The sequence below is a fragment of the Delphinapterus leucas genome, chromosome 14, assembly GCF_059928025.1.
Source record: "Delphinapterus leucas isolate spDelLeu-1000000601 "Yukka" chromosome 14, BTC_Dleu_Yukka2, whole genome shotgun sequence".
Taxonomy (NCBI): Eukaryota; Metazoa; Chordata; class Mammalia; order Artiodactyla; family Monodontidae; genus Delphinapterus; species Delphinapterus leucas.
In genome coordinates, this window is record NC_143142.1 from 38,523,356 (window position 1) to 38,549,959 (window position 26,604).

The window sequence follows — 26,604 nt, forward strand, 5'->3', positions numbered from 1 at the left end:
CCGAACATGTCATAGCATGTTCAGACCAACCAAAGTCCCGTAAGGGAGTTTCAGCTCTACCTGATGCACCAAGCAGGTGCACAGGTAGGGGTGTCAGAGTTGTGATCATAGGGCATGAATGGTTCTAAGACACAAATGGAATGATACAGTTTACTTTTTGACTCTGTAGCCCTCTACTTAATTTTAGTATTTTTAAAAAATTCATTATTATTTTTTATCATGCCAGACATGGTGCTCGGCATTTTGACATGTTATTTTTCTTAATCCTCACATTGACCCCTGGAATAGGTTGTGCCCTTACCATTTTGGAGCTGAGGAAATAGGCATGAAATGATACAGTGCTTGCTTAAACTCACAAAGTGCGTAGCTGACAACACTTGAACCCAGGTCCACTGATACTGTGTTCATTGCTTTTGCTTCTCCGTCCCTTTCCTCTGTGCTTGGCATCAGCTGTTCTCATGGTCCTTTGTCTATCTCAGGGCCCTGGTGGGACTTTCTGCTCTTCCTTCAGTAAGTGTTTGTATGTACTAATTAAGCGTTATCTTCTTCTCACCCTCCAGCAGAGTTCCTTTTCACTGAATGAGGAAGAGCTCAATTATGCAGCAAGAGGAACTGACCTTATTAGGTCATTAAAAGAAATCTAGATCCAATGTGAAGACTCATTAATATATTTTCAGGAAATATTTACAGTTAAAATGAGCTGATTATGTCCATTGCTCTATAATGGAGATTAAAAGGGAGCTGTGTTTGTACTGTACTTTGTCCTTTAACTGTTCTTAGATGGAATCACCATAATAAAAATAATTATTTTAAACTTGCTGTTATATTTCAGAAAGTTTGCTGCCCTATCCACTTCTTCCTATGTTACCATATGAGAACAAGGTCCCAGCCCCTAGGAAGGGGGTGTGGTCAGTAGTGTCCAGTGTACTGATTCTTTGCCAAGAGTTAGTTTAGTATGCTTCCCTCTTGTCACATTCAACTGTGTATGCCTTGTTCTTCTTCAGGGTAACGCAAACCTGGATATCCAGAATGTGAACCAGCAGACTGCCCTACACCTTGCTGTTGAGCGGCAGCACACCCAGATTGTGAGGGTAACGTGTCTACTAAAGTGAATCTTTGCTTATTAAATCATACTTTGTTAGATTTCTCAAAAGGCATAGCTGGAGGTAAAAATTATGATTTTAGGCTAATATTTTACATCAGTTGAGTAAAGAGTTTTAATTTGTAATAAGGAAAATCTTAAGATTCTGATATTCAAAGTCTTTATAATTTTGTTGCCAGATTTGTAAATTGCCAGAATATTAAATCAGAGGATTTCAGAGTAACTTACAAATTTGTTTTTTTAAAAAGTATACTCCCTTTTAATTTTTATAATTGAGAGTGAACTGTAATTAAAGGCTTCGGCTAGACATTTGCTGAACAGATTCCAAAAAAGCTGACATGTATATTTTTATTTTACTAATCTGGTGATTCCAGTCAAAATACTTGAAAGATTATCTGTTTACAACTTTTTTGTAGAGCAGTGATTCTTAAAGTTTGGAGGCTGAAGCAGCAGCATCAGCATCACCTGAGACTTTGGTAGAAAAGTCAATTCCTGGGCCCCACCTCAGACCAACCAAATCAGAACCTCCAAGGGTGGGAACTAGCAATCTGTGGTTTAACAGGCCCCCAGGTAATTGTGATGCATGTTCAAATTTGAGAAACTGTCCTGCAGAGACATTATATAATCCTTTTGAAACAAAGCAAGCAAAACAAAAGAAAACAGTAATTAGCCAAGACAGGTAGGACCATGTGCTTGAGATTGGTTTCTTTGTATGGTATTTTTCTAAAACTCTGATAGCATTTACAGAAATGATTAGGGAACTTGTTAAAGCACTGTAAGCAAAGTTTTATGTTTACCACTTAAAATATCGATTGAGGGCTTCCGTGGTGGCTCAGTGGTTAAGAATCCGCCTGCCAATGCAGGGGACACGGGTTCGAGCCCTGGTCCAGGAAGATCCCACATGCCGCGGAGCAACTAAGCCCGTGCGCCACAACTACTGAGCCTGCGCTCTAGAGCCCGCGAGCCACGACTGCTGAGCCCATGTACCACAACTACTGAAGCCCACGTGCCTAGAGCCTGTGCTCCGCAACAAGAGAAGCTACTGCAATGAGAAGCCAGTGCACCGCAACCAAGAGTAACCCTCACTCGCTGAAACTAGAGAAAGCCCGCGTGCAGCAATGAAGACCCAACGCAGCCAAAAATAAATAAATATATTTAAAAAAATTGATTGAGATATATCGATTATGTGTTATATGTAAGAGATTGCAGTTTAGCAAACACTTCACGTTTATTATTATTTAAAATTCCCCTTGCCGAAAATTCTTCATTTCTCTGATATTTGGACTTATAACCCTTATAACCATACATTTGGAGAAAATTAACCAAAGAGAATGGAAATAAATAACTTGCTTATTTAAATAATAGAAGAATTTTGAACATTATGATTTGGTCCTATTGGAAATACTTAAAATATCCCAACTCACATATCTGAAATTAAAATGAGAAAAAAATGTCCTAAATTTCCCCCAGTTATCTTGATCTTAGAGTAGATTAATTGAGCAACATTTTGGTTCTTATTTCTTTCTGCTTTCTCTAATTCAATATATTTGAATAACCAGGTTCATCATTATTTGTAAGGAGTCACAGGGTTGGGTATAGAGTAATTTAGCAAGCAAATACATAAGAATAATTAACTTTCATGGCAACCCCGTCAGATAGGCCCAGGGCTCTCACACTGTTACTTTAGAGATGTTGTAACTTCTTGTGGGTGGAATACTTTAGCAAAATAAGATGTTTTTCTCTTCTAGCTTTTGGTCCGTGCAGGTGCCAAATTAGATATTCAGGATAAGGATGGGGATACTCCTTTGCATGAAGCTCTGAGGCATCACACTTTGTCTCAGCTACGTCAGCTTCAAGATATGCAAGATGTGGGGAAGGTCGATGCTGCCTGGGAGCCATCCAAAAACACCGTGAGTAAAGATAATCTTTAATTCAGTGCCAGTGGGAGCATCTTTTAATGCAGAGGCTTATATTTATGGCTAATTTAACTTGCACCTGATAAGATATTTCATCAGAGCTACAAATGTACAAATTTAGTTTATGAGCTAAATACTAGTCAATGCTAACTGTATTGTTTTGCATTCTTACTAAAAGTTGTTTGGTTCTCCTTTTATAAGTTTAGCCATTCAAACAGGAGTATTGTGGTATCTTTTTGTGGTTTGAATTTGCATTTCCTTATGACTGCTGGTATTGAACATCTTTTCATTTTCTTGTTCACCACTCATGTATATTTGATGAAGTGTCTCTTCAGACCTTCTTCATTATTTTGTTGAGCTGTTTTCTTACTACTGAGTTTTGAGGGTTCTTTTTATAAACTGAATACAAGTTCTTTATCAGATATGTGGTATGCACATACTTTCTCCCAGTCTGTAACTTGTCCTTTCATTCTGTTTAAAAATTTTATTTATTTATTTATTTATTTTTGGCTGTGTTGGGTCTTCATTGCTGCACACGGGCTTTCTCTAGTTGCAGCGAACGGGGGCTGCTCTTCATTGTGGTGTGTGAGCTTCTTGTTGTGGTGGCTTCTCGTGTTGCGGAGCATGAGCTCTAGGTGCGCGGGCTTCAGTAGTTGTGGCACACGGGCTTAGTTGCTCCATGGCATGTGGGATCTTCCCAGACCAGGGCTCGAACCCGTGTCCCCTGCATTGGCAGGTGGATTCTTTTTTTTTTTTGCGGTATGCGGGCCTCTCACTGTTGTGGCCTCTCCCGTTGTGGAGCACAGACTCTGGACGCGCAGGCTCAGCGGCCATGGCTCACGGGCCCAGCTGCTCCGCGGCATGTGGGATCTTCCCGGACCGGGGCACGAACCGTGTCCCCTGCATCGGCAGGTGGACTCTCAACCACGGCGCCACCAGGGAAGCCTGGCAGGTGGATTCTTAACCACTGCGCCACTAGGGAAGCCCTCTTTTCATTCTTTTAACAGTATTTTTCAAAGAGCAGAGGTTCTTAATTTTAATGAAGTCTGATTGACCAATTTTTCTTTTATTGTTTGTGTCCTGAGAAATCTTTGCTAAATCCAAGGTCACTAAGGTTTTCTCCTATTTTGTACTAGAAGTTTATAAAGTTTTAGCTGTTACATTTAGGTCTGTGATTCATTTTGAGTTAATTTTTATATGCATAATATGAGGTATGGGTCAAAGTTCTTTTTTGTTTGTTTGTGGATATACAGTCATTCCAGCCCCATTTGTTTGAAAAGACTTTCTTTTTCTACTGAATTGCTTGTTGTGCCTTTATCTAAAATCAGTTCTCTTCTATTGATCTGTGTCTTTATCTATGTGATGTCAACCCACTGTCTTGATTACAGTAGCTTTGTAATAAATGTTGAAGTCAGTGGTATAAGTCTCTTCTTCTTTTTCAAAGTTGTTTGACTATTCCGAGTCCTTCATGTTTCCATATGAATTTTAGATTCATTTTTAAGAATGTAAAGGGTTCTGAGACCAAAGTGTTTGAGAATTGCTGCCTTTCTATATGACCATCGGTAAATACTCTAACTCCTATGTGCCTCATTTTTCTCATTTTGAAACGAGGGGAAGTGAGTAACTACCTCCATAAGGTTGTAAAGATTAAATGAGTTAATTCATGGAAACTGCTTAAAATAGTTCTTAGTCCATTGTAGATGCTCCATAAATATTAACAATTATTATGACTATTATCAGACAAGATGTGTGAGTCAGAAGCTCAGATGACAGTAGGACCTGATCTGTCTCATTCTCCACTTCGTGGCTTAATTCCTGGTTCTTGGTTCATTTCTCAGTTGTCTCTCCCCTTTTTGTTTCACGTTGGTTGCTAGCAGTTCCAGAGACAAATTGAGTAGAAAAGGGAGACTGTCTCCTCAATATCTCAATCAGAAGTCTTGTTCTTGAGTTTTATTGGCCTTAATTGACCTGATTTAGGTTATGTGTCACCCCTGAACTAATCACATAGATGAGGTGGGTCTCTGAGTGGTTTGAGCCATCTTTGGTTCATCTCTAAAACTGAAGATGGGTCAGTCCTCATACAATACACCTGAGGAAATTGGGCGGTAGGTGTCATGGAGGAAGGATGCTAGATGCTAGGACTGCAACTCATAAGTGTCCACCACATCTATATAGTCTTGCCAGACATGTTTTTTGCCACACATACATATTCATATATACATACATATATACGCAAGCACGTGCATACCACACACACATACACACACATTCTTGCGTATATATGTGTGTGTGTGTATATATATATATATATATATATATATATATATATATATATTGCGTGATAAGAATTGATAACAGATTCCTAAAGGGAAAATAATGACTTTTTTCATTTGATTTCAGTTAATAATGGGACTTGGTACCCAGGGAGCCGAGAAGAAGAGTGCAGCATCTATTGCCTGTTTTTTGGCTGCTAATGGTGCTGACCTTAGCATTCGAAATAAGAAGGGTCAGTCGCCACTTGATCTCTGTCCTGATCCAAGTCTCTGCAAGGCACTGGCAAAGTGTCATAAAGAAAAAGTCAGGTTTGTATTATTATCATAAAACCTAATATTCTGTACATAAAGTATCATGTGGTTCCACAGTTATAGGGAAATTAATATAATGAGGTATATACATTTCTTTTTTATTCTATTCTATTTTATTTTTTATTGAAGTATAGTTGATTTACAATGTGTTAATTTCTGGTGTACAGCAAAGGGATTCAGTTATACATATATATACATATTTTCCATTATGGTTTATTACAGGATATTGAATATAATTCCCTGTGCTATACAGTAGGACCTTATTGTTTATTTTATATATAGTAGTTTGTATCTGCTAATCCCAAACTCCTAATTTATCTGCCCCCCCCCCACCTCTTTCCCCTCTGGTAACCATAAGTTTGTTTTCTATGTCTGAGTCTGTTTCTGTTTTGTAAATAAGTTCATTTGTATCATATTTTAGATTCCACATATAAGTGATATCCTATATTTGTCTTTGTCTGACTCTCTTCACTTAGTATGATAATCACTAGGTCCATCCATATTGCTGCAAATGGCATTGTTTCATTCTTCTTTATGGCTGAGTAGTATTCAATTTTATATAGAGGTATATACATTTCTTTAAATATATTCTTAAGGGGCATTTTATTAGAGCAAGGCAGAATGCATCTAAAAATATATAGATAGAGGCACTGTAATTACTGCAGCAATAACTTAAACACTGGGGTGTAAGGGGAAACCACTTTGAATGTGTACATGTGAGCCCGCGTATTCATGAGTTTCTGAAAATCCTAGTGGAAACAGTGTGTCCCTTTTCTATCTGTACCTGTAGTTGGTTGTGCGTATGTATTTTTATGTCTTGTATATATATATTTATAGACGTGTTCTGTCTTTCTGTAATAGAATTTTATGCTCCTTAAGGATACACTTAAAAGAAGTGTCAAAACAGCAGCTGCAGTGACATATTTTCCAAAGTGCCCTGTCAGTTGTGGACTCTGATAATGCTTCATTCTGTCTGTAGTTAGCATAACTAACATGGGCTCTAGTTAGGATTTTTGTTTTATTCCTATATCCTGTGTCTTCCTCAAATGGTCCTATATAGATAAAACAGTTTCTGAGGGAAACTTTATGTTAATTTTTTAAAACTAGTGTGTTTGATTTCTTTGTTAGAAGAAGATTCACTCTTTTCCATTGGGTGAGGATTTGGTGAATTGAAATTTGAATTGTACTAGAAGTATGTAAAAATGCAGAGAAGTAGAAAAATATAGTATACAGTGTTTCATATATAGATGTTAAAGCTTAATTTTTAACATAACTAAAGTTTTTTACCCATACTAATGATGCTCTAGATGTTTTAAAAAACATTTAAATTAATGAATTTGTAATATGAATATTCTCAGAGGCTTGATTAGAAATACTTTCTTTTATTAGTGGTCAGGTGGGTTCTCGAAGTCCTTCTATGATTAGTAATGATTCTGAAACCTTAGAAGAGTGTATGGTGTGCTCAGATATGAAGAGAGATACTCTTTTTGGCCCATGTGGACATATTGCTACCTGTTCTTTGTGTTCTCCACGAGTCAAGAAATGCCTCATCTGTAAAGAACAAGTTCAATCCAGGACAAAGGTAATATGTTTTTAATATAGCATTTTATTATTTTTTGAAGTTCTTTAAGACTATAGTTAATGATAAATAAGATTATATGATGCCACGTGTCTTTTAATTTTGTTCTTCCTAAGACTGATCTAAATATGGGAATGTATAATTTATACATTTATCAAGACACCAATTGAAATATGTAAACTACAGTACTAGTTAAAAATAAAAGTAATCTACTGTTTTACTTTCAAAGCGCCTTATAACCCAAAGGTGTATTTAATTCCACTTTGTGTTGTAGTTACTTGTATATTGCACCTTTTTTGAGTACATGGATTGTTTTGTATTCCTCTTTGTAAAAGACTAGTTGATTTTTTCGGTAGAATATCACACATTCTGGATTCATTTGATTTTTATCATGGTGTTCTTTAATTTGTTTCTATATCCTTTGTGTTTTTGTCAACTGGAAGTTAGATCTAACTGCTTGATTAGGGTCAGCTTAGACATACTGGGCAAGAAAACTTCATAGACAATGCTATTCATTTCGTACTGTATCCCACCATTAGGCAAATAAAGTCTGATCATCCTGCAGTTTTTGGTGGTCAAATTCTGTATCTCCTCTGAACTTTTTATCTCATCTGACTCCTTTTGCTTTTTGAGAAGCAGTATTCTTTTCTGGGTTTCTGGTTTCATTTTTTTTTCCCATGTAACTGAGTGCTTTTCCATCTTACTCATTTTGGTTTACTGAAATAATTGAAAAAAGCAAAGCTCAAAGAAGTACACTGACAGTTGGGTCTTCAACGCAGTTTTCTTGATTCTTAAGTCACTGTTCTTTCCTCTGTGTTATGATACACAGACAGAATTAAAACCAATGTCTGCAAGGGAGGGTTGACAGAACAGGAAGGTAGAGAGGAAGGATTATGTTGTCATTCCTTTTTAGACCAGTTCTGAATTCCAAGAATTAGTAAGGAGTCTGTTTGTATTTTAAGTTATGGAATTTTCAAACCTGTACAAAAGTAGAAAAACTTACATACCCACCAAAGAGATTTGCCAGGTTCGTTGCAGAGCCTTCGAATGTAAAGAAATAGCGACCCCAAGTGGTTAAAGGATTGTGAACATCTTCACTGAAGATAAAACAAATTGTAAAACTAGTATTTGGAGAGAGGGAGAATAAACAAGCTTGGTCTCTTTAGCAATTAAAGAAATACAAATTAAAAATTATGAACTATTATTAGCCATTCTTGTCCAATTAGCAAAAATAAACTTTAAATAATGCTAGCTAGGAAAGAGAAATGAGTACTCTCTTAACACTGCAGTTGGCTGAATAAATGGGTTTACATTTTTTTGAGAGACCATCCTGACAATATATATACAAAGAGTTACAATAAATATGATTTGATATAGTAATTCCACTCCTGGGAATGTAATCTGAGGAGAAAAAATCCAGAAGGGGTAAAAGTTATGCTTAGAAAAATTTTTTTTTAATAATAGCTGAATGGGTAAGTAAATGATTATTAGATTGGTTTGCTAGATAATTTTAAACTCTTTATCAGTAATTCAGATATGTAGACAGTTGCATCGGGAATCATTTTAAAAACCAACACATCTTTTATATAGAGAGGAGAAGAGAATCATCGTGTATTAAGCGCTGATTTTATATTAGGCATTGAACTAGACACTGTACACATAATATCTAATTTACTTTTTTTAATTGTCACATTTTAATGTTTGACCAGTATTTAGCACATACAGTTCTTAAAATATTTATATGAAGATGCTCCTTACGTACAAATAAATGGCTAGATCAGTCAGAGTTTCACCTCCGTGTCGTCATTGCTCTTGAGACTTTTGTCTGTCTGTCTAGTTGCTAAAGTTTGGGATTTTCACTTCTTTCACCCATACTGTGCCTACTTTTCTTTTTAGCTTATTAGCCAGCCAGATAGCTGACTCACACACCTTTGAAATTTAGCCATGGTCCTCAGCTCTTCCTTTATTTTATTTTGTTTTTAATTAATTTTCATTGGAGTATGGTTGCTTTACAACGTTGTGTTAGCCTCTGGTGCACAACAAAATGAATCAGCCATACACATAGAGAGATCCCCTCCCTTTTGGACTTCCTTCCCATTTAGGTCACCACAGTGCATTAGGTAGAGTTCCATTTGCTGTACAGTGTGTTCCCATCAGTTGTCTATTTTATACATAGTATCAATAATGTATATGTGTCAGTCCCAGTCTCCCAATTCCGTCCACCCCACCCCTTTCCCCCTTGGTATCCGTGCATTTGTTCTCTACATCTGTGTCTCTGTTTCTGCTTTGCAAATAAGATCATCTGTACCATTTTTCTAGATTCCACGTATGTGCATTATTATACGATATTTGCTTTTCTCTTTCTGACTGACTTCACTCTGTATGACAGTCTCTAGGTCCATCCACGTCTCTGCAAATGACCCAATTTCATTCTGTTTTATGGCTGAGTAATATTCCATGGTATATATGTACCACATCTTTATCCATTCCTCTGTTGATGGACATTTAGGTTGCTTCCAGGTCCTGGCTGTTGTAAACAGGGCTGCTATGAACATTGGGGTGCATGTGTCTTTTTGAATTATGGTTTTCTCTGGGTATATGCCCAGTAGTGGGATTGCTGGGTCATATGGTAGTTCTATTTTTAGTTTTTTAAGGAACCTCCATACTGTTTTCCATAGTGGCTGTATCAATTTACATTCCCACCAGCAGTGTATGACGGTTCCCTTTTCTCCACACCCTCTCCAGCATTTATTGTTTGTAGATTTTTTGATGATGGCCATTCTGACAGGTGTGAGGTGATACCTCATCATAGTTTTGATTTGCATTTGTCTTAATAATTAGTGATGTTGAGCATCTTTTCATGTGTTTGTTGGCTGTCTGCATGTCTTCTTTGGAGAAATGTCTATTTAGGTCTTCCACCCATTTTTTGATTGGGTTGTTTGTTTTTTTGTTATTGAGCCATATGTGCTGCTTGTATATTTTGGAGATTAATCCTTTGTCAGTTGCTTCATTTGCAAATATTTTCTCCCATTCTGAGGGTTGTCTTTTCGCCTTGTTTATGGTTTCCTTTGCTGTGCAAAGGTTTTAAGTTTCATTAGGTCCCATTTGTTTATTTCAGCCATTTTTTTAGAGAGAGGAAAAACTTTGTTGGGAGCTATGAAAAGTTAGTGTACCTACCTCCAGGCTGTGGGTTCCTTAGTCACCCATTTCCGGGGTCTTCCTATCTCTGCTCCCCACTGTGGTTCTGGTAGTGTACTGCTTAGTGTTTGCAGTTTGTGGGCTGGATTTGTGTACTGAAGGTAAACATTGCGTTTGTTATAGTCTGACCTTGAGTAGGTCTTAAAGCCTGTATGTATAATCCTAGAGTTGGAAAGAACACCCTGGTCTTGCATCCTATAAGCTGTAGGCGACTGAAATGTGTTTCTTTCAACTGTTTTAAATCAAGTCAGAAACTTAGCAGATATCTTAGATCTCTTCTTCACCATTCTATACATTTTATTAGTTACCAAGTCTTCTTAAATATTTCTCAGAACTCTTTCTTCTACTCTATATTGTTATGTCTTACTTAAAATATGCCCTCCTATTTCATAGTTAGAATTGTTCTAGGATATACTTGAATAAGGGCCACCTGAGTCCTCTCCTTGTCTTCTAATTGACACTTTAACACCTTGTGAAGAAGAATTGTTCTTTATTGTTCAGATTTTTTAAAAGCTGCAGCTCTACAGTGTTAGGTAATTTGTTAGTATTGGAGCTGGAATTGGAATGCAGGAACATAAAGATCCTGACTAACCATGTCTTACTGCTTCCCACTAGATTACTACGACTATGTAAATTCTATGTACATAGCAAGGTCTAAGTTGGGAAGGTCCAATATTTTGGTTGTTTAGGTGAAGTGGTGGTCATCATTTTTGGACAGTAATGTTAAATGACACAGATAGGGGTGAATGTGTGTCAGAAAGGAGGAGAATCAGTGAAAGATGGATGTGGGGCCAAGGGCAGTAGGCAGATGGGAGTCAGAGAACCAGAGCAAAGTTAAGAAATAGTTACACACGCAGAACTCAGATTAAGTGGAGAAGAGGAGGAAAAATTGAGGGAAATTATGAATAGGTTGTGGAGGACTTGTGGAGATCAGGCGAAAAGAATAGTCCAGAGCTCTGGGCTTCAGCCAGTGTGGGGAAATTCCAAGTCCTGGGAAAGGATGAGTTAGGTGGAATTCCTCGGATGTGGGTAAACAGAAAAATCCCCCTTAAGCTTTAGCTGTCTGGCTAATGTGGCTAGAATTTTATGAATATTAGAAATCTATCTTATCTCAGTCATTTGTTCTTTTGATTTTTCTCTCCAAAGTAGTTTTTTTTTAAGGTTTTGTGTTTTTTTTTTTTGATGTGGACCATTTTTAAAGTCTTTGTTGAATTTGTTACAATATTGCTTCTATTTTTTGTTTCGGTTTTTTTTTTGTTTTTTGGCCCCCAAGGCATGTGGGATCTTAGCTCCCTGACCAGGGATCAAACCCACACCCTCTGCATTGGAAGGCAGAGTCTTAACCACTGGACTGCTAGGGAAGTCCTCAAAGTAATTTAAAAAAAAAAAAGAAAGAAAGAAAATTGAAGTCTAGTCTGTTTTCCCTGACCTCAGAAGAAATGGAGTTTTTCTGTATCATTCTTTAGGACAGGTAGGGAGGCTAAAGTGGAGCTAGACCAGTTTAGCTGGGGTCTTCAAAGATGTGAAAATGAGTAACCAAGAAAGTAGAGGACAGATAAGTGTGTGTTAAATTCTTCTTTGCAGGAGTGTTTCCTTATAGAGGAGAAATACATTTGGATACAGAAGGAACTGTTAGAGTCACTAGATGTATTTGTAGATGTTTACGCTTTTGCTGTAACCTCTTTTTTGCAGATCGAAGAATGTGTGGTATGTTCTGACAAGAAAGCAGCTGTTCTTTTTCAGCCTTGCGGACACATGTGTGCTTGTGAGAGTAAGTAGCCCATACAGAACTTCCTCAGAATTATTATAAAAGTAGAAAGTGAAACAAATTATGTCTTTGAATTACTTTTTTAATAACTCATGAACAGAGGAGTTGGTGGGCCTCTAGAACCCTCCATCTGTTCTCTGTACAAGAGTGGCACCTCTTTCCCTCCTTAGTCCTAAGTGTTAGGGAAGACTCGATGTACTGCATTCTCCCAGCTCACCTTTTTCTTTTCTTTTTTTTTTTGGAGTATAGTTGATTTACAGTGTTGTATTACTTTCTGCTGTACAGCAAAGTGGGTCAGTTACACACATATCCACTCTTTTTAGATTATTTTCCCATATAGGTTATTACGGAGTATTGGGTAGAGTTTCCTGTGCTATACAGTAGGTCCTTATTAGTTATCTGTTTTATATATAGTAGCGTGTAGATGTCAATCCCAGTCTCCCATTTATCCCTCTCCCCCTTCCTTCCTTCCTGGTAACCATAAGATTGTTTTCTACATTTGTAACTCGATTTCTATTTTGTAAATAAGTTCACCAGTATCAGACAATACTTGTCCCTCTCTGTCTGACTGACTTCACTTAGCATGATGATCTCTAGGTCCATTCATGTTGCTGCAAATGGCATTCTTTCCTTCTTTTTTATGGCTGAGTAATATTCCGTGGTATATATGTACCACATCTTCTTTATCCATTCCTCTGTCAGTGGACATTTAGGTTGCTTCCGTGTCCTGGCTATTGTAAATAGTGCTGCAGTGAACATTGGGGTGCATGTATCTTTTCAAATTATGGTTTTCCCCAGGTATATGCCCAGGCATGGGATTGTGGATCACATGGTAGCTCTATTTTTAGTTTTTTAAGGAACCTCCATACTGTCCTCCATAGGAGCTGTACCAATTTATATTCCCACCAACAGTGTAGGAGGGTCCAGCTTAGCTTTTTATTTCATTTGTTGTATGAGCACAAAATGACCACTTCTCACACGCAGGAGAAATTTATTTCCGAAAATGAGTGTTGATACATTTAGTCTAGCCTTTTTTCACATATGAAATTAACACATCTTCACCTTTATGTTGCCTCTCCTGTATACTTTCCCCCCTGCTGAACCACCCACAGCAACCATTTGGGGCAATAATTTCTGGCCTTCTTAACCTTCCTTAACCTCTATGTCAAGAGAGCTTATAGAAATCTTCTTTGTGAGGATGATATTAAAGTTTAAGAGGAGTTTTAAACTTTGCTTTTATATATCTCCCTTATTCTTTTCAAGTTAATATACTTAGTATTAATATCCTCCTTTTTGCTTTTTACTTGTCAGTGAAGAATTTTAAATAAGTTTAACAATTTATACTTCACTTAAATGGACCCAAAGTAAAGCATGGTGTTTCAGTCAGTTAGGTGTTGGTTTTTCATATGACATTTGACTAAAGTAACAAACTGTGTAATAGATTAATCTCATTGGCACAGATTTGCTTTAAGCATTGGTGTTTTGTTTGTTTATTTGTTTTTTTCATTTTGATAGGCAGCTCGTCAACTAAGAAAGGATCAAGGTTTTCTACTGTAACATTCTGCTCCACGTAATTGTTTCTGTTTACCAAAGACTGGTATATGGCTATTATCAGCTGTCAGAGGGCATGAAGAAAGAGAATTCTGTCTTTAGTAAAAAAGAGCTCAGGTTATGTAAATTTTCATAGCCCAGGAGTTAGCAAACATTTTCTGTAAAGGGTCAAATAAAACATATTTTTGGCTTTGTGGGCCACATGATTTCTGTAGTAACACCTCAACTCTTTCCAATTGCTTACCTCTTCCATTGTAGTGCAAAAACAACCACAGACAATATGTAGACAAATGGGTGGGACTGTTTTCCATTAAAACTTTATTTATAAAAACAAGTGATTGGTTGGGTTTGCTGACCCTGTCAGAGACCAAAGTGACTTGAAAGCTGGTTATAATTAGTAGTTGGTAATACAGATTCTAGAGCCTTAAAGTAATATTTTCCCCCAGGAGTTTCCCAACGTTTTTACATTATTTTTGCTTTAGAATGTAACAAAAGCAACAGCTAACTTTTATTGAGCTCTTAATTTGTACCAGGCATTTAAATCTCTTTCTGAGTGTTTCCTCTTTTATCTTTACAAGAAACCTAAGAAGTAGAGTTTTCTCCATTTTACAGACCATTGGTAAACATTTATTTGCTAGGGAAGATGAAATTGAGGTGGAAAATGTCCCTTTCTCAAGGAGTATACAGTACAGCAGGTGGTCCAGTCCCCACATCACAGTAACCAAAGGAAGGGGAAATAATTACATCCCTTTTGGAGGGATGGAAGAAAGATTTTATATAAACAATATAACAACCTAACTTAATAGCTACAAGAATTTAAAATAATTGTGGTTACATATTATATACTCAGGCAAGTAAATTAATTCTTTAAATTCAAGAAAAAAAACCTGCCCTCAGATTGAAGACAAACCCCAAACCAGGTATCTACTAACATTAGCTCCTACCTAGTGCATCTTGCCTAGGCCAGCATCAGACCCATCTCTGTTTAGGCCTCGAAACAGGATCAGCCTTGACGGAGAATTGTTGTTCTCTGTCCACCAGCATAAGTACTGTTGGGAGTATGTGACCCCCTTGTCCACATTGGTGGTTTTGTGCTTTGTTAAGGATTACTGTCTTGTCATAAGACATCCTGCCACAGTTTTTGCTATTTTTCCTGTTTTTGAAATGACAAAGACACTTGGTATATAGGTTAAGATATGGAGTATACTTTTCATAATGAATGCTAATGGGAAAGAATGTTGAAACACTGTGTTATTTTATAATTAATAATTTTAGGTGTAGTATTAATAATCCATAACATAGAATTGTGCCTGGGTATTTCTTCTTGGAATGGGGAAGCATTCTACCGATATATAGGTATTAGAAAGATAGTCCATTATGATAAAGTTTTGATATTTTCCTGACTGCTACATTAAAAAAGTAGTCACTAAGCAATTTCCTTGTTAGATTACATCAGTCTGATAGAAGGGAGAGAATTGTTCAACATATTTTAGGAATTTAAGAGATAAGCGATTTACAAAAGGAAGTATTTTTTTTAAAAGTATCATGTGAGCAGCCTTATAATCCTTGTTGTAGTAGTTAAATTTATGAAAGGTGTCTCCCTCCTTTATTCTCAAGCCTTAAGATCTTGAAATATTTACGTTACATATTTTTAAAACACTTAGAACCTCCTCCTTCTCACAGTTTATTCCAATGTATTAGAAAATGTCATTAGTTTCATGATGATGGGCTCTGTATTCTAGAGGCTACCAATCAAAAATATACATTCTTAGGTTGATAACATTTTAAGACGGTAGAATTGTGTATTGATATAACTTAGTGTTTATCTTAGTGTTAAATTTAAGTTATGAAAAATGAGCAGAGGAAGGCAACCCTGTTCATGTTCTCTTTTGTGAGAAGTGTCCTATTGCTGTTTCCAGACTGTGCTAATCTGATGAAAAAGTGTGTGCAGTGTCGGGCAGTAGTTGAACGAAGAGTGCCCTTCATCATGTGTTGTGGAGGGAAAAGTTCAGAGGATGCCACTGATGATATCTGTAAGTGGATTTTCTTACTTCGCTTTTTTATTGGGACTTTCATAGACATGTCTTCTCATAATACACTGTCTCCTTGTAAAACAGAAGGTATGTGACTTGAATCTACAAGGAACGGGTAGGGTTTTGCTCTTGTTACATTATTAGAAACCTGAAATTGTATTTTTCTAACTTGTAATATGATTATGGACCTTTAAGAAACTTTTAAGAAACCTCCATGTGTGTTACAAGGAGCATTGTAGTATTCTTGCTTAAAGAAAATTTGCTGGCTATTTTTAAGATGAAATTTATTGTGTCTTAGGGTGGGAGGACATCATATTATAAATTATTTTCTCAATTTACACAAGTATTAACCTCATTATTTTATGAAATAGGTTTACCTCGTGTGTTTAAGTATTTTATGGAATAGTAATTCTTTGTGACAGAGCAACTGTAGATAAACTGAAGTGTAACCCAGTGAACAAGGGGAAAGATGAAAAGTAAATTATTTGCCTTCAACCTTTTCAGTACAGTTGACCCTCGAACATCGCAGGTTTGAACTGCCAGGGTCCATTTAAACTGGGATTTTTTTTTTTTTTTTTTTTTTTGGCCATATTGCACAGCTTGCGGGATCTCAGTTCCCCAACTAGGGATTGAACCTGGGCCATGTCAGTGAAAGCCTGGAATCCTAACCACTGGGCCACCAGGGAACTCCCAAAACTTGGATATTTTTTAGTAGTAAATACTATAGGACTACACGGTCCGTGTGTGGTTGGTTGAATCTGGGAATGTAGAGAAACCATGGATGTGGGGGGCAGACTATGTTATTTGTTGATTAACCCCTGCATTGTTCAAGGGTCACTTGTAGTACAGCTGTATAAAAATATTTTTCATCTCTGCACTAGACATAAGCTGGATGGTCTCTTTGATTTCTTTGTTCTGTGTACAGATGAGGAAGAACATTAGCGTAGCTACTTATGCCCAGAGCTTTTTTTCTTTATCACCAATAGGGCAGGATAAAAATCCTGGGGACAGATTAACTAGAGTAAAAGACCAAGAATCTAGAGAGTAGGAAAAGGGAAATAAAAAATTTCCTTCCATTTAGTAGAGCATGACCTTTCTTTCATGGAGTTCCTCATCTCAGATCAATAACAAAACAAGGAGAGCCTTGGAAAACCCAGAACTCTGTGTGTGGACTATTGTCTAGCTGAGTTAAATATAATTAGAAATTAATGTGTAAACCTATTTGTTTTCCAAAGATTATAAATGAAGGAGTATAACATGAATGTCACTGCTGTTTCTGTTGTCCACGTGGGAAAATAAATTTTTTAAGAGGATTCTAATAATAATCTTGTGTTTTTAATAACTAAAACTAATGATTTTAGAAATAAAGAATCATTCTTGCTTCAGAACAGTCAGTAACATTAAGATTCTTTATCTGTACTATATAGCAAGTGGGAATATTCCGGTGTTACAAAAGGATAAGGATAACACCAATGTCAATGCAGACGTGCAGAAGCTGCAGCAGCAGTTACAGGACATTAAAGAGCAGGTAACAGTGATTTCTTCATGGTGAACAGTGACTCGAAGAACGGCATTTCATCTTTTTCTATAAAATTACTAGTGTTTTCTGTAGTAAGCGTGGCTCATATTAGTGTATCACTTGTAGTGTTTGAATATTTGCAATCAGCAAAGTCTGATGAGAAGATTTCATCAAGTACTTTACAAAATAGGAAACGCACCAGTGACCAACATGAAAAAGTGCTACACCACACTGAGGTATCTTTTCCTACCTATCAGATTGAGGGGAAAAAAATGTTAGAAACTGTCAATATCAAGTGTTTAGGCAAAATACTTAGCAGCCGTAACTCATACAGTGCTGGTGGGAATATAAATTAGTAAAAACACCTTGGGAAAGTTTGTCACTGTCTCGTAAAACTAAATAGGATATTGTTTGGGGATGTAAACTTGGAAGAAAAAAATCACACAGATGGTGATTAAAATCAAGGGTAGTGGTTTTTTTTGGCTGAGATGGCTGGGAGGGGGCACGAGGGAAATTTCTAGAGTATTGATAGTTCCATTTCATGATCTAAGTTGATTACTTGCATTTGATCGGTTTGTGAACATTTATTAAACTATACATTTATGATTTGCGCACATTTCTGTATAGATGTGATACTTCATTAAAAAGGAGAAAAGGATGCGCGCGCACACACACACACACACACACACACACTTATACAGAAAAGCAAGGGAAAGGTAAATAAATGCAAAATTCAAAATAGTGGTTATCAGTGAGGAGTGGAGGAGGATATATATTCATGTGTTAAGGTGGGTGGTGGTTATATTGTTCTTTATATCTTATACATACCAACAGAAGCACTCTTTCTATCTGCTTAATATTTAATAAAAGCAACAGTAAAATGAAGTTACCTAAAATTTTTAGGTATCTGGTAATAAAAAAGTCTTTTTTTCCCCCTTAGCTTACCATTTGACCCACCAGTTAAATCTGATTTGATTCAAAGGATTGAATCAAATGAAAAGATTGAGTAGCAAAGGATGTTCTTTCTCTAGTTTGGCAGTCACATCAGTGTTGCCATGTCGTTAAGAGTCTCACTCTTGTCTTTTCTATCTGAAGTGTTTTCTTTCTTAAATAATCTTCATGGCCATATTTCATCACTAAAGTATTTAAACAGTTAAAACTTATTTTCTGTGGAATGTTGGAATTTCTTTCAGGGACCCCTTCAAGGTTACCAAGAGAAAGCATCTAAATAAGTCTCTTTTTAAATTTTAAATCTCCAATCTTTCTGTTACCCCAATGTCTCTTTAAAAGACAAAGATTAATTTTATGTGCTATTAAGCATATATTAATCCAAAGTAACTTAACCCAGACTGCACAGATGTGTTTACTTTTGGAAGTTATTAATTAACTACATAGACCTCTGGAAAGTTTAATGAAAAAGAAACTAATTTAATTTTAAAAAGCTGCTTTGCCTTTTTAAAATAAAAAGTTACGATTTTTCTACAAATTTGCTTCTCAAAATTTCAAGGATAAATGTGAAAATTTACTTTGGAAGAATGGAGCTAGCAAGTTAGATTATGGTTCTTTTTTTCTGTTGTTTTCTTCACAATGATTTCTGGTATTGTCAGAGTTGGTTACCACATTTTCATATAGGCTTTAGGCCTGGTTTATTAATCTAGACATTTTAATTTAATTATTTCATTTCTATGTTATTTGGGAAAGGTCTAATTCAGCATGAAGCATTATGATATATTAAGGTAAAATATGTTTTTATAAATATAAAATGCAAAGTGTGCTTTGTAAGTAAATACGTGATTTTCTAGAAAACTTCACAGAAGTGTCCTCCTTAATTCTTCTAAGTTGATTAAGTTACATTTAACAATATATAACTAAGGTTAATTGTTTTTAACTAAGGGGGTCTACGTTGAAAGTACTACAGTGCAGCATCATTTTTAAAAGCAAGAGCTCTGGGGCCACACGGACCTGAGTTCACATTATAGCTTGCCCTGGGAAGTCTTTAACCCCACTAAGCCTCAGTTTCCTCGTTTTTGAAGTGGGAGTGATGTAGGCCTTGAGACTGGATCATATCCAGCATGGTGCTTGGTATGTGTGTGTTCTCAGCAACATCCCTTCACTGCTCCCCCCCGACCCATACATTGTGTTATTTTCATGCGAGAACAGCATAGTACCTAGAGTTGGAGAATCTGAGTCAGACTGAATGGGGCTATTTTCATCCTTTTCCTATTAGATTTTGGCATTTGAATTTTTAATTTTATATACTATTTGTTTTATGTAATATTTATTTTAGATAGTACCTTTTATACTGACCTGACAGTACAACCAATATTTCTGTTTTATAAGGATGATATTTTAACTGTTTAAAAATTTTAAAGCAACAAAAGATTATTTGACTAAAACAATAAAAGAAAATTAATGATGTTACAGAGTTGTTACATTACACTTTTAAAATAGAAAATGTCTCAGCATTTATTACTTTATTTGTTATCTCACATTCCAGACAATGTGCCCTGTGTGTTTGGATCGTCTGAAGAATATGATTTTCCTTTGTGGCCATGGAACGTGCCAGCTCTGTGGAGACCGAATGAGTGAATGTCCTATTTGTCGAAAGGCTATTGAACGAAGGATTCTTTTGTATTAACTTAAAAACTCAGTGTGTTTTGTTAGCTAAAGTATTTGGTCATGAGATCTTAGTGAGCTAGTTGGAAGTTCTAATGAATTAATTTTTAATATCATAGTTTCTTTACTAGAGTGTTATTAGACTGTAGATGTACCAGAACAACAACAACAAAAACTCTACAAAACAGTGTTTGAAGCTGTGTTTTTTGTTTTTTTCCTTTCAATCTGAAACATCACATCCATGTAATTCATAGGTGATTTACCTTTGACTTCTAAGGGGGAAAATCCTTTAAGGATCTCGTTATTTTTGTTTTTATTGCATTTTCTCTTATAGTTTATAAGTTTGTTAGACCTCAAAAGATATACTTCCTTATGATCAGCTATCTTTCAATTTATCATGATTTTACACAGTGAGCTGATACAGGTACTCAGAAAAGTCATGCATCAAATGAAAGGGGGAAGTCAAACCATTATGTCATGTATGTTAAACGATAAAATTATAGTACAAGTTCTGCATGGTTAAGGGAATACTGAAGAGAGGATTCTCTTTTTAAGATAACATAAAGTTATCAAGTGATTGTTTCTAAATTCTTAGAGTACATGGAAATATAGAATGAGAGAATATTAAGTTTGCATTTAACTTATTTTCTGGATTCAAAGGAAAATTGTTTAACTTGAATCAACTTGCCAGTTTCAAAATGACTGATAGACATGAAAAGGAAAAATAAGCAATCATAGTGGGGAACTGAAGGGGGTGGGGGGAGTCATCCAATAAAAGAGCACCTATTAACTGACTGTTAACGGTTGCCTTTCTTATATTAATTTGTACACTGTTTTGTTCAGCCAGCTTTTAAAAAACTGTCTGTGGGAAGTGTGCCTCAGTTTCCCCCGTGGTTACTTATCCAGGCTTGATCTGACCAGTGAAATGATATTGCCCTGTTTGGGTCTCTGAGGTTCAGTTTAGCTTCTCTAACGTGCTGAGTAGCAGTGATCCGAGAAGGGTAATGCACTGTCCAAAGGCGGCGGTCCTTTCTCCTCCGTGTCTGTTAATTCTGCCAGTGTTAACTGATTCTACCTTCATCATAGGCCTCGCTTCCATTCTCTCTCAGACAGTAGAACTTACTATAAAGAACAGGGTCTCTCTTCATACCTAACGATGGGGATGTTATTTCAACTGCCAGCAATATCCAAGACCTAGTAAATAACCAGTTGATAGATACTTACTTTAGAAAGAATGACTAGGACATTTACAGAAATATGTCTGATTACCTGTGGTTTTGTTTTGTTTACTCTAGAACATCTAATTATTTTTTCTCCTTGGAATGAGTAATCTTTCAGCGTCTAAAATGAATATACACATAAATAAGTGTTTTGGGGTTCATTACTGCTAGATTATAAATAAATATATATTTATAATTATATAAATAATCAGCTGTTTACAATAGTATCTACTATATACTGTGTATAAGTTAACTCCTAAGGATAGTTATCTTTTTTGTCAGTTTTTTCCCCTTTGAACCTGGTTCTTATTTCAGTTTTTCTGCTGCAACAGCTAAATTTGAAAGTACAAAGTCTCTAGCCCTCACAGCATTGTATTTCTGGCTAATTAATGGCTGCCGCCTCTGCAAGTCCTGGTGAGAACAATGGTGTGCTTTGCTGCCTGGCTTTATAGTCTCGGTAATTCCGTATCTGTGTTTAAGCTGAGTGGCTTATTTAGAACAGTAAAATTTTTATAAATTTTAAATTTGAAAATTTATATCGTCTCTACTCAGTTATCTAATAATGAGCCACTGAGGCTGTTGATTAAGCCATATTTTGAAGTTATGAAAAGATAGAATATCTGTCTGATGATGTTCACATAAAGAGACAAACAGACTGTTTTCTTTCAGATCTGAAAACAATGTAAGTCAGGGTTTTCTTTCTCTTCCATGCCAGAGGCTGCCCATCTCTTTTCCAGTAGATCAACTTGTAAGGAGGGAACATCTAGCTGACTCATGCATAGCTTGGCCAAACAGAGAATTGTATGGTCAGGAGCTTTACTTCACTTAAATTCTTATTGTCTGTCTTCTGAGCTGCAGTGCTTAAACTTATATCCCTAAAAGGCAGTTTCATCTTCCAGACTAGTTTATTTCCTCCATACTAAAAATATAATAACTTATAAACTATTACAAAAGTCACTATAATTATAGTGCTTCTTTGTTTGTACCACATTGAAATTTGTCTAGTGAAAAGAAAATGTTTCTCTATTCATGTTTGTAAGCACCTAAAAAATTATTTTAAACTTATTTTCAGTTTGTGAGAGAGAATAAGGTTAAGAACTTAATTGTTTAATGACTTTGCTCTAACTCTGAAACTGCTACCTCTTATTATATGTCTCAGCAGTACTTTCCCAATTAGGATGTTTCCTTGTCATTATCATCTCTTTACCTTGTGCCTCAAAAGAGCTTTTTCTTTTCCTAGATTCGTTTAAAAAAAAAACAAAACTGACATGCATTCATTCAAAAACATGTTTATTGGGCTTCAGGGGCAAGGTACACAACAATGAAAAAATTGTCAGCTTCTAAGCACATACAGAATTTATCATGCAGCCATTGTATATTTGAAGTATTCCCTTCAGAAAGAAGGGATCTAAAGACATAACATTTCTTCCTAATGTTTTGGAAGACTTGTCATTAAGTAGTATTTGGATTCCCTCTCTGTACCCCCTCACTCCTACCACATTTTTTTTTCTTTTATTCTTCTAACATTGTCAGCTCTGTTACCCAAAACATAGATACAACTTACCAGATGGTGCTATTCTAATAGTTTTTCTTCACATAGTTTAACATTCTTACTGTTTATACTATATACATATTTAATTTTATTGGGAGCAAGAAAGTTTTTCAAGAGAAGATCATTTTGTATTAGTATAGGAATATTATATTAAGTGTCCTGGTTTAGCTGGCCAAATTATGCTTGGTTATTTGTAATTTTAAACATTGCAGATTAACCATCTAGCTCCCGAGGCATAAAATTAATTGATAATGTTGAAAATAACTTTCTTAAATTTATATATTTGATGGCTTTAGCCTGTAAGAGCATTTTAGCATATTGCAATGCATGCTGCTTAAGATTTATCCAATTCAAATTTCAGAGCTTTCTAGGTCATTTTCACATGGTAGAAATAGACTGTCTAGTTATGTGTTGCCCAGTTGCTATTCTTTGTTTATTATGAGTTTTGGACCCTTTTGGACTAAGAAATATTTAACCTTACGAACTAGGGCAATTGGTGATGGAGTTGGATAGGGAGGATGGCAGGGGTTGCAGTAAGTAAGAAAGAAAAGTCAGTTTCTGAGTTTAGAGAAAAATGGGGATCATGTAGATTTTATCAAAGCAGTAAGTGTAGAGAGTATATTCAATTGAATGAAGGGTCTTTCAGGCAGTTTTTAGTGTAGTTTCATTGATAATTGCTTTGGAAATTGTAGACTTTAGAACAGCTTGCTTTAAAAAAAAAAATCCGAAAGGAAAAGCATTTATCCACTTACCCTCTCAGAGTATCTAAAATATTTATAGGAATAATTTGTGTAAAAATTGAATTTCGGCATAGAAGTTTTTGCATTTTTAAAATTGTGGTTAAAAACACAAACCATAAAATTTACTATCCTAACAAGTTTTAAGCATACAGTTGAGTAGTGTTAAGTATATTCACGTTGCTGTGAAACAGATCTCCAGAACTTTCTCATTTTGCAGAATTGAAACTCTGTACCCATTAAGCAACAACCCCCCTCTCCCTCCTCCAGTGGAATAGAATTTTGATTAAGTATAAATCAAGAAACACCTGAATTATCTTAAGAGTTTGTTTGTGTTTGCAAGATCTAAAGTGATGGTAAATATCAAATCTGAGGGAGACAGAATTTCTCCCCTCCCTCCCAATTATCATCAGTTGTAATTGAGTAGGTTTTAAATATCTTTTAATTAGAAGGGTTTATTTCATTTTGAGCCAGAGGGGAGAAACACATTTTAAACATTAGAATTAGGTTAGCTTTGAATTTGTACTAAACTGGGAAGGTAATAGATATTCGCAAATTTTGTGTGCCTCTTTGTTGAAAATGTCAGTTTTCTTTAAGTCTTCTTGTAACTGTTTCAAAATGTATTTTTCTCTCAAAAAGCAACCTAATTTTATTTGCTTGAATATTATGATAGGAATGCTTACTGATATTACTTGATAATCATGTATAGCCTTGGAACTTTAACATATATATATATAACTATAACAGTATTAATTACAGTTGTACTTCAAAACATTAAATTTGAAGAAAAACTATTTAATGCTGTCTCATGTATACATTGCTTTGCTGCAGTGAGGGGGAAAATTTTTTAGATTGAGCCTCAATTTGCTGATAAATGGTTTGTAGTGGGTGCAACTAGAGTATAAAAATATGAACTAGTTAGTAGAACTGGTGAATTAAAATTGTAAGTTGCTACCTTGGAATTTTCTACCTCTTTTTCTGTCAGAGTATTAGTTTTCCAGCATTTATTCATATTTGTGACTAAGGAGGAGATGGAAACCTGAGGTTAAAATTGAGATTTTTATTTTGTTGAGGAAGCAGTAGGTACAAGAAAGGTGACTTGCCACATCAATTTGGCGCCTAAATCCGTAACTACAAGTTACAATTGACACAAAATGTGTAAGAAAGATAATATTGCTTAATATTTTACTTTTCTTGTGCAGTCTGTCTGATTTTGTTTCATAAACATTACTTCTTTCCTCCAAAAAGCAAAATGGTCTTGTAATTTTCTATACAGTAAACAAATGTGCCATTGTGTCTGAAATCTGTAATTTCAGGAAGCTATTGAAAGTTCTGACTCAGGGCTTTTTAACAATTTAAGCAATTGTTAGTTATATTTTGGAAAATCCATCTACATAATTCTTCAGTGCCTTGAAGGAATTATTAACTTGGCAACACTACTAAAACTTTATAGAAGGTGGTCTTTAGTGTGCGTTTATCATCATACACACGTTCATAAGTTGTACTTCTTAGCTCGTGTAATAGCGATCCTGCTTGTGTGCTGGGTTTGGGTAATTCTTTAAAGGAAGTTTTCTTAGATTTGCACTTGATCATTTGTTTTTTTTAAAATGGATTATTTATGGCCATGACACTGTTAACAGCAAAGTACTTCTATGTTAAGTCATTATGCAAAGTCATGTATAAGTAGCACCTGGGAAGAGGAGCTAGAGTTCATACAGTTTGCTATTTTAGTATAAAAGGAGAATCCGTTTGGAAAACTGATTGTCTTCACCTCAAATGAAAAGAAGACCTTTTGTTCAAGTGATTTGGTTTAAAAAAAATTTTTTTTCAAAGAAAATCGTGAATTGCATGACACTCTCAACGCTGGTCTTACTTAGACCGAGTCCACAATGTTGATTTTCTGTTCAGTATGCTTGTGTCATTCTAAATATATTTAGCGATAGAAGGCGGTTTAATCGACTCAGCAGTGTTTTGTATTTTTTCCAGTGTTTTTTAATTTTCACTTGATTAAAGTCTTGTTTGTGAATATAGTTTTTGTATGGCAAATGATTCTCGTTTATTAGCTTTTGCTTAAAAATGCTTAGCAAGAGCTAAGCTTTTAAAAATGAATGCAAACATTTACCATTAATAAAGCCTATGATGTATCTTATATAATGCTTTTCTCTGATCTTTTGAAACTATAGATGTATACGTGAGTTTTGATTGTTATGGCATTTGAAAACAAATCTCAGTACATCAGATCTTTTATTATTGGGAAGGAGATTATCATGTCTTTGAGAAACAAGGAAATGCATCTCCAACTCTATATAAGACATAGGTGCCCACATCTAGAAGGCTCTCATTGCAGTTGTTTACATTTAAGGTACCTCTCTATCAATAGGGCCAAAGAAGGTTTTCCTATTTTAACACCTCACATTCTTTCAGGATTAAGAGATATTGTGAAAGTAGTCTGAATAGGGTACACCTGATAGAAAATAAATTGACTAGTCATGAAGGCTCAACTTCTATAAAAAGTTTATTATGCTTCACAACTCAGATGTAGATTTCATTTTCAAGAGGTACACATTTTAAAACAATGATTTACTTGGCTTTGTTAGCATTTTGTGACTAAATCAGTAATTGAAGGGTTTGGGGGTTATTTTCTTTTATAGGTTAATAGAAACACTTATTTGTGAAGTTACTGAGAGGTTGTCTGGTTTTAGTTCAAAAGATTAAGTATGTGTAGCCTGGATATTTTAAGATGAAAACCATCTGAAACAGTTTTAAAATTGTTTATTTGAAAAAAAGCATGTGTATTCCAACTTTAAAATTGTGAATTTATTTTTGGATAACCTCTAATTAACTGTATTTGGGGGTTTATTTCTATTGCTGTATAATTAGATATTTCATGGCAATATTTTTTATTAAAGCTGTATAGGTTTTTAAAATAAAGCCATTTTAGAAAATCTGCTTTCTATTTTTTTATATCATTGATAGTTATTCATCCTTCACAGAAGTTAAAACTGTTAGTCTTATAGTGTAGCATTTCCCAGACTTAATTAATAATGAAAACTTTTAAATGGTGCATTGCAGAGATAGGGGTTTATAAGACAGAATGAGTGCACGGATTAAAGTAGAATATGAAAAGTGATCTCTCAGATAAATTAATTGCTAAAGAATGATCATTTGGCTAATAGCTTTTCTCTTTATAACAAAACTAATTGATAAATTTATTTTTATTTTAAGGAC

The 26,604-nt window shown here is 35.4% G+C and overlaps 1 protein-coding gene across 1 annotated transcript in view; it reads left to right on the forward strand.

Moving 5' to 3' along the window:
* The window catches only part of MIB1 (MIB E3 ubiquitin protein ligase 1), a 118,450-nt gene extending 92,920 nt beyond the window's left edge, over positions 1 to 25,530 (forward strand). The window contains exons 14-21 of the mRNA XM_022586811.3: positions 1,005 to 1,091; positions 2,851 to 3,012; positions 5,419 to 5,600; positions 6,993 to 7,185; positions 12,073 to 12,151; positions 15,619 to 15,732; positions 17,160 to 17,260; positions 19,749 to 25,530. Of these exons, the coding sequence (XP_022442519.1) occupies positions 1,005 to 1,091; positions 2,851 to 3,012; positions 5,419 to 5,600; positions 6,993 to 7,185; positions 12,073 to 12,151; positions 15,619 to 15,732; positions 17,160 to 17,260; positions 19,749 to 19,889 (1,059 nt within the window). The 3' untranslated portion in view covers positions 19,890 to 25,530. The remainder of the gene's footprint in view (positions 1 to 1,004; positions 1,092 to 2,850; positions 3,013 to 5,418; positions 5,601 to 6,992; positions 7,186 to 12,072; positions 12,152 to 15,618; positions 15,733 to 17,159; positions 17,261 to 19,748) is intronic.
* Positions 25,531 to 26,604: the final 1,074 nt, after the last annotated feature.